At 39.5% G+C, this 14,013-nt stretch overlaps 1 protein-coding gene across 6 annotated transcripts in view; it reads left to right on the top strand.

Moving 5' to 3' along the window:
- SYTL5 (synaptotagmin like 5) overlaps window positions 1-14,013 on the top strand; it is an 87,481-nt gene that overhangs the window by 40,249 nt on the left and 33,219 nt on the right. For all 6 annotated transcript variants that reach the window (XM_065677189.1, XM_065677192.1, XM_065677187.1 and 3 more), the window contains 2 exons: window positions 4,084-4,299; window positions 12,650-12,762. In XM_065677189.1, coding sequence (XP_065533261.1) covers window positions 4,084-4,299; window positions 12,650-12,762 — 329 coding nt within the window. The remainder of the gene's footprint in view (window positions 1-4,083; window positions 4,300-12,649; window positions 12,763-14,013) is intronic.

Genomic DNA, 14,013 nt, shown 5'->3' with positions numbered 1-14,013 from the left:
TCAAAGACATCTCTATTAAAAACAAGAGCAGACACTTTTTTGGAATTCATACTGTTAGCAGATCAGCTATCATCTGATAAGACCTAAAGATTTTGTATGGCATAAGCAGTAGGAAACATAGTTGCAGTCACTACTACTGGATAGTAGGAATAATGCCTTTTTAATGTCAAAAGAATACTGCTAAGTTTTTCAATATGTTGATCTCTAAGCAAGATTTTGTTTAAAAATGCACTGTGTATTGGCTTGGGCTGATAGAGATTTCATTTCTTTAAATTGGAACAATTTAAAACACAGACTTTGTGCCCAATGATGCTTCTAATTAAGCATGCAACAAGGCCTGAAAGTTGTAGGGGGGAATTAGAAGGGTAGAATGGAAAGAGGTCAGTGAAGGTTTTGTTTCAACATTAGAAACCTAGATGCAGTCTATAGGACACAGACAGTTACCAAAAAGGTGGCATCCTACTGCCTGTGGAGTTCTGGAAATGCAATGGACCACTTTGATTTTATTTTTTAACTAAAAATAAGCCACTGTAAATAAATTGTATGAAATATGAGCCTTTGCTAGTGCTTAGTATTCTGACCCTTTTTAGATTTGATGATTAACAATACTCACCTTCTGAATGAAGATGTGGGCCTGCAAAACAAAGGACCTAGTCAGAAAGGCAAAGGTGCACAATGCCTTTTTCACCTCTGTTTTACTGGTAAGACAAGTCTTCAGGAATACCAGCCCTCTGAGATCATTGTGAAAGTCCAGGGCAAGGTAAATTTGCCTTCAGTAGAAGAGAAACAGACTAGGGAATATTTAAACAATCTGGACAGACTGGACTGGACAGTGATGGGGTATATGTGTGAGTGCAAAGAGAGTTGGCCAATGTCATTGCAAGGCTACTGTCAGTAATCTTTGAGTGATCATGGTGATTGGGAGAGGTGTCTGAGGGCTGGAGCTAGCAAACGTCATTCCTACCTTCAAGAAGGACAAGAAGGAAAACCCAGGGAATTATAGGCTGTGATGATGATGGCCTCACCTCAATTCCTGGGAAAGGGATGGAGCAACTAATCCTGGAAATGACTTCCAGGCACCTGAAGAACAAGGAGGTCAGCAGGAATAGTCAGGATGGATTCACCAAGGGGAAGTCATGCTTGACCAACCTGATCACCTGTAGTGAAATGACTGATTTGGTAGATGAGGGGAGAGCAGCGGATGTTGATTGTTTTGACTTTGGCAAGACTTGACACCACGAGTTTGTCACTGAGGATGTTATTAAAGTACAGACTGTAAATAGACAGTGGGGCAGTCTCAACTTGCTGAGCTTCTGGGTTGAGAGTGTTATGATCAATGACAAATTTTGGAGGACAGCCAGCAGCAGTGTACCCTAGGGGTACTTGTGAATGGGTGGAAGAAAGAGGAAAGCCTGTCCCTTGTGGTTGCAGAGAAGCTTGAGCACACCCAGGGAACCAAATACAGATTTTTAAGTCTTGAGTATCATTTTAGTGTGGAATCAATTGTGCAATTCTGAGGGGAGAGGATTTTGAAGGCACTCAAAAATTCCAAGATTTTCAGTTGCCTAAGTTGCCATTATTGTGGATTGGTGACCAGATGAAACTCTGGTAAGCTGTGGGTAAACAATACGAGAGCGTTTTCTGTGCGGAGTGTTCTGATTTGCCCTCTTCTTCCCCAGAAACAAAGTTGTCTTCCCAGTACTAGTAAGTTGTTCTTCCTGCTGAAGGAGGCTCAGAATGAACAAGCAGACAGGAAGGGGGGAAAGGAGGCTGTGGTGAATTGATCTTAGCTGGCTGCTATACACCCACCAAGCCACATTCTCACTCCTTCCCTGACCAGGGCAGGCAGAGAAAATGAGATGAAAAAAGCTCGTGGATTAAGATAATGGCAGGGAGATCGTGTACCATAGGCAAAATGGACATGACTTGAGGAAAATTAATTTAATTTGTCAATTTAATTAAAAAAAAAAAAAGTAGGATACAGAGAAACAAGGAAGGACAAAACAGAAAACACCTTTCCCTGAAACCCCACGTTCCTCCCAGGCTCAGCTTCATTCCTTGTTCCTGACTCTTTGATCTTCACCCCTGTTGGAAGTGGTGCAGGGGGATGAGGAATGAGGGTTGGGGTCAGTTCATAATGCTTTTTCTCTGCCACTCCTTCCTCCACACACTTTTTCCCTGTTTTCCCCTGTTCCAGCATAGGTCCTTTCGAAAGGAGTATAGTCCTTCAGGAGCAGGCTGCCTTTGTGCGTGTCCCCAGTGGGACACAGCTCTTGGCAGGAGCTTGCTCCAGCAGCCACTCTCTGTAGGCTGCAGCTTCCTTCAGGGCATGTCCACCTGCTCCAGCATGGGGTCCTCCACAGGCTGCAAGGTATATGTCTGCTCCAGCATACTACTCCATGGGCTGTAGGGAGACAACCTGCTTCTTCTCCATGGGCTGTAGGGGACAGTACGTCATCAGGCATTTTGTGTTTTAGTGAAGTGCAAGAGACCATATCCTTGGTGATAATTAGAGGTCTTCACAAGCAATGAAAGCTCTGTTACTCAAGTGGATAGATATGTTACCTCTTTTAAAATGGTGTTGATTGGGAGAATTTGGTCACAGGGTGTTGTTTGTTTGTTTGTTTGGGGGGGGGGGGGGGGGGGGGGGGCTTGTTTTTGTTTTTTCTTTCAGTTTTTGGTCCAAGCTGATAGACTGACTTTTGTTGTTCAAAGGCAGGCTTGTCTAGGAAGTAGATCCAAGGAGGGGGTGGTAAAAGTAGTGATCATCTGCCTTCCCTGTGCACAATGGCAATACTGCAGCACAGCTGGCAGTTGCTGGGGTGCAGATCATCCATCTGCATTTGGAATGGGCTGATGACAGAAGAAGAAAATGGATGTGTACCTGTAAATCTGTGTATCTCTGCAGGAAGTAGGTAGATGTAAGGTGCAATTGGTAAACTGCAAGAACAGTTCACAAAGTACCAAGAAAGCTCATGAAGCTTGGACAGATTTTTGAAGGCTATGGAATGAAAGACTGACTCTTTGGGTTGAATGTGGGAGAAGGGTCCAAAGTAGAATGAAGAAAAGACTTTTTCTCCTTTTCAATAGAGGCCAGCAGAGGAAAAGGCTTGACAGAATTTTTAGTAGCTGCCTGGAGAGACTGGACATGCTCTTCATGCTCTTTTTCCAAAAGCTGTCAGAGGTTGAGCATCTGCAGGCCAGGTGGCTGCAGAGCAGCTGTAGTTCATGGGATCCCAGGGGAAGGAAAATGTTAGCCGACCTTTTAGCAAGGCAGTGTATCCACAAGTAACCTAATTCTGTCAGAGCGTAGTCCCTGGGGTTTTTTCCTGTTAGAAATATAGTAGTTACATCTCACGGTTATTTTGTTGTTAAGGACCCAAGTCACACCCCACTGGAACTGCAGCCTTCAGAGTTAGGCCTTAAACTACAAAGTCTTTTATCCTGCAGAGTCAGCGGCAAAACTGGTAATTTGCAAGTCACATTATTTAAACTGACATTCCTTTTATTTATTTATTTATTTTTTATTTTTTTATTTATTTCTTTTTTAATTGTAGCATCACAGCATAATGCCACTATCTGCTTAAATGTTTTGGTTTGGGTATTTTTTAGGCTTTGAATAGCCAGTGCAGAATTGCGTATGCATTCCTAGCTAACCCTACATCGGCATAATATTACATGCATGCTAATTACAGGAAAGATTCTCTTTTCCTTCTGTGGATGCACAGGGTAGTCCCAGTTTTGAGATGCTGTCAACCAGGGCTCAGCATGACTTGAATTATTGATGAGGGACAAGAAAAGATGGCTTACCAATTGTCGAGAAGTACTCAGCTGTCTGCAGTTACTAATACTGAGCTATCACAAGATTTTCCTCTTGACTGCATGTCTGAAGGGTAGAGGGTAGATTTATTCTTGTTTCAGATGTGTGTCAAAAAAATACAGCAAATATAAAATAAAAATAAATTTGTATTGTACTTATTTGTGTCTTGTAGTTTTTAGTGCTAAATCTTAATCTGTTAAAAAGTCCTTGAAGATCATTGAGTTCTGTCTCCAAATTAAAATGTTTTATTTTCTTAATTCTAGGAAATTGAAAAATGAGCTTCTGGAAGTGAGAAGGAAAGGTGGAAACCGTCACTGTCAACAGGACAACAGCAGGGTCTGTGTTCGCTGTCAGAAAAGCTTGGGCTTAATCTTCAACAGAGGAGACCTGTGCCAAACCTGCAAACTCCGAGTCTGCAATAAGTGTCGTGTTGTGGGAACTGATGGGCAGTGGAAGTGTTCGGTGTGTGCCAAGATTGCGTAAGTAATTTTGTGCTTGTGTTACTGCTTTACATCTCCTTAGCACAAAAGCATGTGCGTAGCAAATACGCAAGGGAGAAGGCTTATTTTGCAGTATCTTTTTTTTAACCCAGTTCTTAGCCAGTTTCAACCAGCTTGCTTGCTAAAGAAAGCTGCAAACATCACAGATGTTGAGCTGTTGGTGGGATGCTCTGAAAAATGACAGAAAATTAGTTACAAGTTAGTGACAGTCTGTTCACATTATGAAAACATAAATGTAAGCATTCAGTACTTCAGAATTAACAGAATTAAGGACAAGTGAGGTCTGTATGTTCTGACTGATGCGGTAGGTGGATTTGTAAGGAAAGAAATGTAAAAATCATGAGTCCAAACACTTCAGTTCATGGTTCTATCTTTGTTTTTTTTCTTTTTCTTCCCCTCCTGTGTTTGTAGTAACTGAACATCTCTGCATGAAGAGAGAGGGCTGTATTTATGTCTCTATTAGGGAGCATTCTAAAGTAAATTGTGCTATGGTGGGAGGTAAAACAAGGGGATATCACACTTCCCACAGTTGGAATATTGAGCATGGGAAATGAAGGAGGAGGGTAGCAGATCACAGTGCTGAAAAAGAAATCGGTATTCTAACACAGTGTATCAAGTGAATAAGCAAAAAGATGTTATATGTTCAAAGATAATTATTTGGTGTATACTTGGAAGAACAACTTACTTGATTGGTATGGTGAATCAGGATTTTGTAGCTTGCCCCACTAAAATAACTATGAAGGAAAGGAGAAATGTGTTAGACAACAAAACTCAGTTATGTATCCTGATGTAAGAACTGAATGGTATAAGAAAAAGACAGGATAAAGCAATCGTGTTAAAGGGGGAAAGAATCAGAGTAATTTCAGAGGGTTGTTTGGTTCATTCTTTTTTTTCTTTGTGGGTTTTTTGTTTTGTTGGGGTTTCTTTGTGGGTGCTTCCTTGTTTGTAGGGTTTTTGGTTGTTTTGGTTTGTTGGGGTTTTTTTTTGTTTTTACATATTATCAAACTAAAGAGGTCAGGAAGATAAAACATGTTCTAAATTTTATTAGAGAATGAACCTAAATTGCTAGTTAGAGCACACTTCGGCTACCTGGACAGTTAGTGAAACATTAATACAGCAGGATATGGTTATGGTTTGTGCCTTCTAACTTTAGCTTTAGAAGGTTAACATCTGGTTTTAGCTAGATGTCTTAACTCTCTCTGCAGTCAGTGGGGCACATCCAGAGGACAGTGTCTCTCCTCTTAAGATGAAACATGTTCAAGTGTTTGATTCTGTGAAATGGTTTTAAATGAATATGGGCCTGGCTCTTCAGGCAGTTCATGAGATAATCTTGGTGCTGTGCTTTTCAGAAACGATGGGGTGCAGGTGAGATGACAGAGCAGAATGGCAAACACAATACTACTCTTTAAAAATGAAGAGAGAAAGAACAAGGAATTTGTTGACCCCGTCAAGTTGCCCTTAGTTCCTTAAATACTGAAGCAAACGATTGCGGTGCTGTTTAAAAGCCAAGTGATGACAGGATGATGAGTAAGAGCTGGCTCAAGAAGATACAATGTCAAAATCACTTTAATTTCCTCCTTTGATAGGGTGACAGGCCTTGTGAATAGAGGAGGATCTGTTGATGTCTTATAACTTGACTTAAGTTAACCTTTTGATACTTTCTTCATGCAATTTCAATAAGCTGATAAACAAGGGGAGTTACGCCCTGGAATAAATTCTGTGCGTGCGACTGCAGAACTGTCTGGAAAATTATAAAGCTCCATTCTCAGAGTAGTTGTGCGTATTTCACTGCCATAACAAAAATAAGTAAAAAGGCAGTGGAATAGAGCAAAATGTCCTGGCTTTTTACTGTTAAATGCTTTAGTTAAGGACTTCGATGCAGCAGATGAGGTTGACAGTTACACCTGCAGGTGACATCAAATTGAGAGGTGCTACAGGCATTCTGAAGGACAAGATTAGGATTCATAGTGATGCTTGCAATTTAGAGAAGTGGTTGGAAGGAAAAGCAAGCGGAGGCTCCCTATGGGCATGTGGAAGTATTACACGTGGGCAAAAATGCAGCTGCAGAATGAGAATAAAAATGGCTTATGCAGCTGTTCCTTAGGAAAGGATCTGGGTATTGTACTGAATGAAAAGCTGAATGTGAATCAACAGTATTTTCCACTGTAGAAAATTCCAGCTTCACACAGGGATGTACAAGCAGAATTATGGCCTGTAAAACACATGATATAATCCTGGTTTATGTCGGTTACCTGACCTGTTTTGTGTAGCATGTTTTCTGTTGGCCAACTGGAGAAAGTTCAGCAGAAAATAATGATGATGAGCCTAGCACACAGTATGTCCAGAGTAATGGAAGGATTCAGAAGTGTTTGACCCAGGCAAGAGAAAAGTGAAAATAACCGAGTTTTAAATCCACAGAAGGCAGCTGCATTGAGGAGGCATACAGGCTCTTATACATACTCACTTCAGATAAGCAAAATAACATGATACTGAAATTGCAGCGAAAGGATTTAGGTTAGGTGGTATGAATATTGATGTAAACTTGGAGAGGTTGCAGAATCTTGTTTTAAATACAGGTTGGATAAGCTCCCCTTGAGAACGATGATAGTAAAGATGTTTTGGGGCTGAAAGATGGATGAGGTAACTTCTCAAACATATGCAACCTCTGTTTCTAGTGATTGTGCTGCAGTTCTGTACGCTAAGCAGTGGTCTTAGCAATCATCTTGAAAAATAATTCTGGTTGAAGACTGCCTTTGAGTTATTACAAACCAGTCTAGCTTACTTTGCAAGTGCTAAAGTTATCTGTACATAGGGTATCTTTATTAAATAGAAATCTGTCCTTTTTTTTTTTTCCCCCCCATATCCAGTGTTTTTGTAAGACTATAGTGACAGCTAATGATGTGTAAAATGCTTTTTACACTGCTGGGTGTAGGAAGAGAGATTATCTTTGTGTGGGCAGTATGAAATGAAAGTTTGAGATGGGTATTTCAGTAAATTATTGTGCATAGTTCTAGTTTGAATTCTTTTGGTTCTCTTTTCCTCTCACTTAAGTGAGAAATGCGAGGAAAATCAGAATTTTTAGGCTTTTTGAATTATATTTAAAGGAGGAGGTAATTATAAGTTGAAGTGAATAGGGCCTTTGGCAAGATTATAAGCAAGAAAAAGAAAATAGGAATCCAGTGTTGAGAGACAGTTATTCTGTATGGGTAGCAAACAAAAGGCAGGAGGAAAGGAAAAATCTTTTAGCTCTGTAGCATTGATCTGCATACAGTGTTTGCGTCTCTCAAACTGGATTGCTTCACCATGCTAGGGGCTTTGCAAAAAGTGTTGAGAAAATAGGACTTTTTACCCTCTCCTTTTCTTTTGGCACCCATGATGAAACATGTTCAAATGTTTGATTTTGTGTAATGATTTTAAACGGGTAGGGACGTGGCTGAGCTCCTTGTAGTTTGCTCCAGGCAGTTCCTGAGATGATCTCAGTGCTCATTAAAACACATTAATTACATTCCAAAATAACACTTTCAAAAAAAGATTTAGTGAATTTGAGGAAATGAATTTAAATGTGAATAGTGAGAGATTTTCATTAGAATAAAACCCTGAGATTTAGATATAATTTGTTTTTTCAATTTACAGTTACTGAAAAACGATGTTCCCCTTGAATGTCCATAAAGACAAGAGTATTGTTTGGCTCCCCTTTGCCCCGTAGTTTTTACCAGCTAGAATACAAAGTTGCAAGACAAAGCATTTAAAGGTCAAGAAGAGTTAGAGATAAGTCTTCTGCAAAATTCTTAGCCGTACGGTTACTGAGGGCTGAAACACACTGATTGTGTGTTTGATGGTCACATGGTTGCAGTATTTAGTGAGGTAAGTCAAGCCTGTATGTACTAATGCACTTGATGAGAAGAAGCTTTCTGCTCCATTCCCTGCATACAAGGAACTGATGTCATCAGGGGCTTTCAGACATAGGTGCTAAAAGAGAAACTTTTGATAAAGGTCACTTTTTTCCCCCTGCATATTCTCAAAATGTGATCATTTGTGCTTTAAATTTGGCATCTAAAATGATCAATAGGTTGAGGGAAATCAAGTTCTTTAAGCATCTGCTGACAAGCTGATACTGCATCTTGATGCTGTCAGTGGTTCTCATTACTAATAAACATCTGTGAACAGTGCCTTTCTTTTGGTTTGAGTTCTTTAGCAAGATAAAATACCTAAGTGGCCCAAGTTATTACAGCAGAACAAAGCAACAATGGGAAATTTACCTTCATCTTTGAAATAATTACATTATCTTAAAGTGTCATGAAAATTCATCAGTACCTTCGTAACATTTGTTCCCATTAGCAGCCTAAAGATAGAGGCATTTCAAATATTTTAGGAAGCAAATTATTTTCAGGCTTTTATTTTCATAATTTCTTTGTATCTTAGCTTCTAAGCAAGTTTACCTACTTTTTGTAGTCAAAAATTCTATTTAATAGCCTCACAGCATATTAAAAATTACTCTGAAATTAATTTATTATATAGAAAATACACTGTGGAATTGAATACATACAAAAGTGAGTGTCTGTTTTGGTATGCTCATGTATAGGCTGCATTTTATACAGCTTTTTGTCCTGCCACTTTTTATTTTTCCTTCAAAATTTTGCTCCCAAGGAAGAAACAAAATAACTTGAGGAACAAGAGGGGGAAAGGAGGCTAGACTAAATTTCTCCACTCTACTGTGGATGTGGGTTAGGCAGGATGATCAAAAGCATAGTGAAGCTGTTTTACCATTGTGGGTTTTTTCAGGATACGTTGCACTCCTTGGAAGGCCCAAGTCTAGACACTGTTTTGGTAGAACATATACATATTTTTTTTACTTTGTAAGCTACATGCTAACTGACAAAGAATAGTAAGGAAAATACATGAACATACTGTAATTTACAGTCAACATGGACCTTTGACCCATTTTAAAACCAACAAAACCCAAACCTGCAAGCACTGATTTGATGTACTCTTGAGTAAATGTCCTTATTTCTTTTCTCACTGAAACAATTTCTTAGATGGGAATGGTTCATTTAAGTTCTGTGTCAGAAATAGAAGAAGGATAAACTATCTCAGTAGGAAAGACAGTCTCCCCTTTCCATAATGTGAAAATAACATTATTATATGAGTGTTTAGATCTTGCTCTTCACTTTTGGATTCAAAATGTCAAATGCAATTATGAAATTCAAAATGCAAGTCAGAGACTTAAGCAATCATGTAATCTGAATTAATTTCTACTTATGTGTAGAACAAAAATTGTTTTAATTGGTACTCCTGACATGTATGAATGATGATGATAACATGAACACTAGTCTTCCTGTGAATTGTTCGGTATATGTAAAAATGCATCCAGTATCAGTGCCCTAGAAATTCAAAGATTCAAAGCTTAGGGGTTTCCCTCTCATTTCATTAGAATGGGGTATTTTTGTAGAATGTGATCTGTCGGGTAAGGATATTTTTGTGAAAGAGGACTGCCGGTTGAAGTCAGGATCTCAAGACTGACCCTAATATTGATGATAAGGATGAAGGTCTGAAATGAAGGTTGAGGCCTCTAGACTTGTTTCATGTGACACTTGCAAAGGCTGGCTGTTGATGGTTGCTGGTTTTTGCCTTTTTCTGTGGATAACAGGCTTGGCTAAAGAGGTGAAGAACTTGACTAAAACAAGGCAATACTCCCTTTATTTGTTATGTTTTGAGCCACAGTTGAGGGGGTTGTCTATGTTTTACGTTACATCTGGCTCTCTTGTTGAAGTCAGAGCAGAATGGTTGTGGGCATCCTGAGGATCAACCTGCTAAGGAATTGGCACCTCAGTTTAAAATATGGCTTAATAATATCAGCCTGATGAAGAAGATGGGGAGTTCAGTTTACCATCATTAGCTGAACCAGCACATAGTTCAGCTCCATCGGTGTAATGGTTGTCCCACTCCCTTGCCCATTCAAGCTTGCTTTGGTCCCAGGGGGAAGAACAGAGGTTGTTGCATGCAGTAGAACGAGGATGGTGAGTAATGAAGTTGTGGGTGAGCCATACAACAGTGGAGCAGAGGAGGAGAGGAAGGCCTTCTCCCAGGGATCGATGCTGGGGGAGGACCTGCTCCTTCCACCAACAGCACCACTGCTGATCCTTCCTTGGGCAGCCCAGCAGCCCTCCATCCTTGTCCTTCCTTGCATCCTCCTACAGCTACCTCAACCATTCTTCTGGCTGCAGCTCCTTTGATCTCTCCAGCCCCCATAACCCTCCTTGAGTCCTTGGTTTTGCTACTGTAGGGTTGAATATCAACATCAAATTATAAAATTCATCTATTGTAAAACAAGCAGATACACCAGTCTCAGCCACCATTGCAGCCAGGGGGAGGTCCCCATAGTTACTCTGATGCAGGAGGCACCAGAGAGGTTTTCTTTGCCTCATCACTGTTCACGTTTGGCCAGAAAATGTAGGAGCTGGCTCTCCGATGACCCTGTGGCAGAGGGCTGCGCCTCCATGAACCACAGCAGCCCAGGTTGGTGGTACAATTCAGGGATGGGTATGGAAATAATAGCAAGTTTTTGCTTGTAAAAGCCTGTAGCTTTGTGTGGGGCAGCCTCCAGTGCCGCTGAAACCCTCGGCATAGGTCACACCTTCATCATCAGATTGTCCTGAATATGGAGAAGAGTGAAGGTTCTTGTCTGTATAAGGACCTGAGGAGTCCCCTGCCTGACCTTGACAAATAATATTTAAGCATTGCTGGTAAGATACTAGGGATGAATAAAATCTCTATCCAAGGGGAAAACAGCACTTGTGGAGTTTTATGGTCAAACTTGGAGTAACTGATGAATAAAATGAACAAACTGCAATTCATACTGCAGTGTGATGTGTCATTTATATTGCAGTGGGATATGATGGCATAGTCCAGAAATCCTTCAGATGTTTGACTGATATAAAGCATCAAACTGGCTGTAAATCTTGGTATAAAAATAACTGCACAGAAAAATGTGTGCTATAAATGAATTGTGAAAACGTGCATTCAGAGAAAAACTGTTTTTCATACTAGCCAGGCTGTGCATAGTTTCTAATGCAATGAATCCTTTCCACTGCTCACCTCTAGCAAAAGTAATTTAAAAATTCTGAGTGGAAATGTATGTTTTATTGTATGCCTTGCATAACGACTGACTGTGATGGTGAATTGTAGTGGGTTTTGTCACTAGGAGTCTGCAACAAGAAGATAAGGCAGTAATCTTCTGTTTCTGTGCTTACAGGCACATGTTTTGGATTTTTTTTTATCATTTTTTTTTAATGACTCATCCAAACGTGCGCAGTTCATTAACAGCTTAGGAAGAGCTGATTATGTAAGGGTCTTTTTACCAATGGCAGGATCCTATTCTGTAATTTTAGTATTTTCTCAAGTAAGGCTCTCCAGGCATGACTCAGAAGTAATTTCATAGCAAAGATACTGATCAGTGCTCTAAATCCATCTGTAGTAATTTTCATGCCCAAGAGACTAGATGATTTGTTTTCTGTTACAGGCTTGAAAATAAGTTTTCTTATTGATCAGTAAGCAGGAGCATGTCTGGAGCTAAATCAACTTTTAAGGTTTTGTGGGGGTTTTTGTTTGTTTATTTGCCTTTTATTTGAGTATTCATGATTAGTAGCTTTTTGCCAGTAACTCTATGCAGGAAAGCAGTAGAAATAGTAATGTTTTATCATAATGAAACTAATTCAGGAAAAGGCTAACAATCATCATAAAAATCACCTGCGGAAAACAGCAATGGGAGTGCAGGATTTCTTTGTTGCTAGTATAGGTATGAGAATTTGAAACTGGAAAAAAAATGCATTGTCCAGAACAGTAGCAAAGACAAAGGTTCATTGCTCTGAACCTCTGACCTCTGCAGTGACCTGGATATAACCAGGCTAGGTCCATGAACTGGTGATTTGGCTGACAGAAGCTTTGGTGGTGGATCTTCTTCCATTCACTGGAAGTTGCTTTGACACTCCTGTTATTTTGGCAATACTGATGACTGAAGTTGAGTAGTTCTCTCTCCAAAGGACTATGTTATCTATGGAAATCTGGTAAAAGTGGTTGAAACACTTTTTTGCCAACTGAATTTAAATGTACTGAAAATTGCTTTTCATTCACTAAGCAAGGTATTATTCTGCTACATGTCCAGCTATCCCAAGCTTTGCAATCAACTTTTTATTCCTTATTTTGACCTCTGCAAATGTCCAGAGTGTGAGAGCATGAATGAATGATGACATAACGGTTTAAGCAGTAGCTTTGGTTGGGCAAGTTTGTTAATGTGCGTATGTTTCTGTCTTTTTTCATTTTCCCCATATAGACAGCTACGTATAGTGACAGGAGAATGGTTTTTTGAAGAAAGAGCAAAGCGCTTCAAGCAATCAAATCTTGGGACCGACGTTGTCAGACAATCTATCTTACGCAAGTTCCCAGGTAGGGACCACAGAGAAGTTTGTGCTGTTAATGAATTCAAACCTTGTTTCCAGAGTGTCTAACTTGTATTTTATTCTTCATTGTTGAAGGCATATATACATATATATATATATATATATATTTATTTATATATATATATGTTTGTGTATGTAAAAAAAATCGTAACTTCATATTTGGATATTACTATGCAGTGATTTGTGAATGATTAATACATAGAAAAAGTATAGTTGAATAAAGAAGTATTTGTGGAGATAGAGAGCTGCTTAAAATTTTACTGCTGAAACAGGTTGACGATATTATTCAGCTGCAAAGGCAGCAGCAGAGGCTCTAAAAGCTCATTCTCTGTTCCTGCCAAGAAGTTTGGCTATATAGAATCATAAAATCGTTAGGGTTGGAAAGGACCTTAAGATCATCATATACAGAGATCTAAACCCAGCCTTTAATTTTTTTTACATGGACTCTCTTATTTGTGATGGTGGTGTGTAAGAATTATTCCATTTATCTTTTTCAACTCTGAACAAGATAGATAAATGTTAACTCCTGTGCTGCATGCTATAGCATGAGCTACATCCAGACTATTTGGTACTTCTCAGTTCTTACTTGACTTTCTTTTTGCCTGGGTATCTCCAGTAAATTGCATGTGCACTTTCAGGTGCAGTAAACAGCCTGGCTCCTTCGACCAAGCACAGAAAGTGTACCGTGTGTGAGCTGCTGTGGTACCTTGCATGGCAGCACAGGACCACTGGTTTAAGAAAAAGAGTGCTGATGCTTCACTTAAATACTACACTCTACACACAGAAAACATTATTTAAATAGTCTTTTTAAAGACATAGCATTTATCACTTTCACCAGGAATGTGATGATCATGGGCAGATTGCAGGGAGAGGGACTAGTCTACTTCCATTGGAAAATGCCTGGTGCAAACATATATGCAATTTTTGCTAGGCAAAATGCTGATCTTGCCAATATCAGCATGCTTCAGAAGCTATTATGAAGCTTGCCAAACTGGGTATTTTGTGATTTGTTCCTTGATAGAAGTATTGAAAAATATGTTTAAGCCATTTTCCTCACACCTTGCTCCTAGTTGAACAAGCATTTTGATTAGGAAAACATTCTTTCATTTACCACAAAAATTACTGTACACTGCAAAATTATATTTCAGGTCCTTTGGTTATTAAGTGTTGTCAGTGATGAATTCAGAAGCATAATTCAACACAAGCGTTAATAATGAGAAACATTTCAAGCTACTTA

This window comes from Lathamus discolor, chromosome 4 (genome assembly GCF_037157495.1).
Source record: "Lathamus discolor isolate bLatDis1 chromosome 4, bLatDis1.hap1, whole genome shotgun sequence".
Classification (NCBI taxonomy): domain Eukaryota; kingdom Metazoa; phylum Chordata; class Aves; order Psittaciformes; family Psittacidae; genus Lathamus; species Lathamus discolor.
Note: the sequence above shows the minus strand (reverse complement) of the source record. Positions and strands in the feature narration are given on the sequence as shown.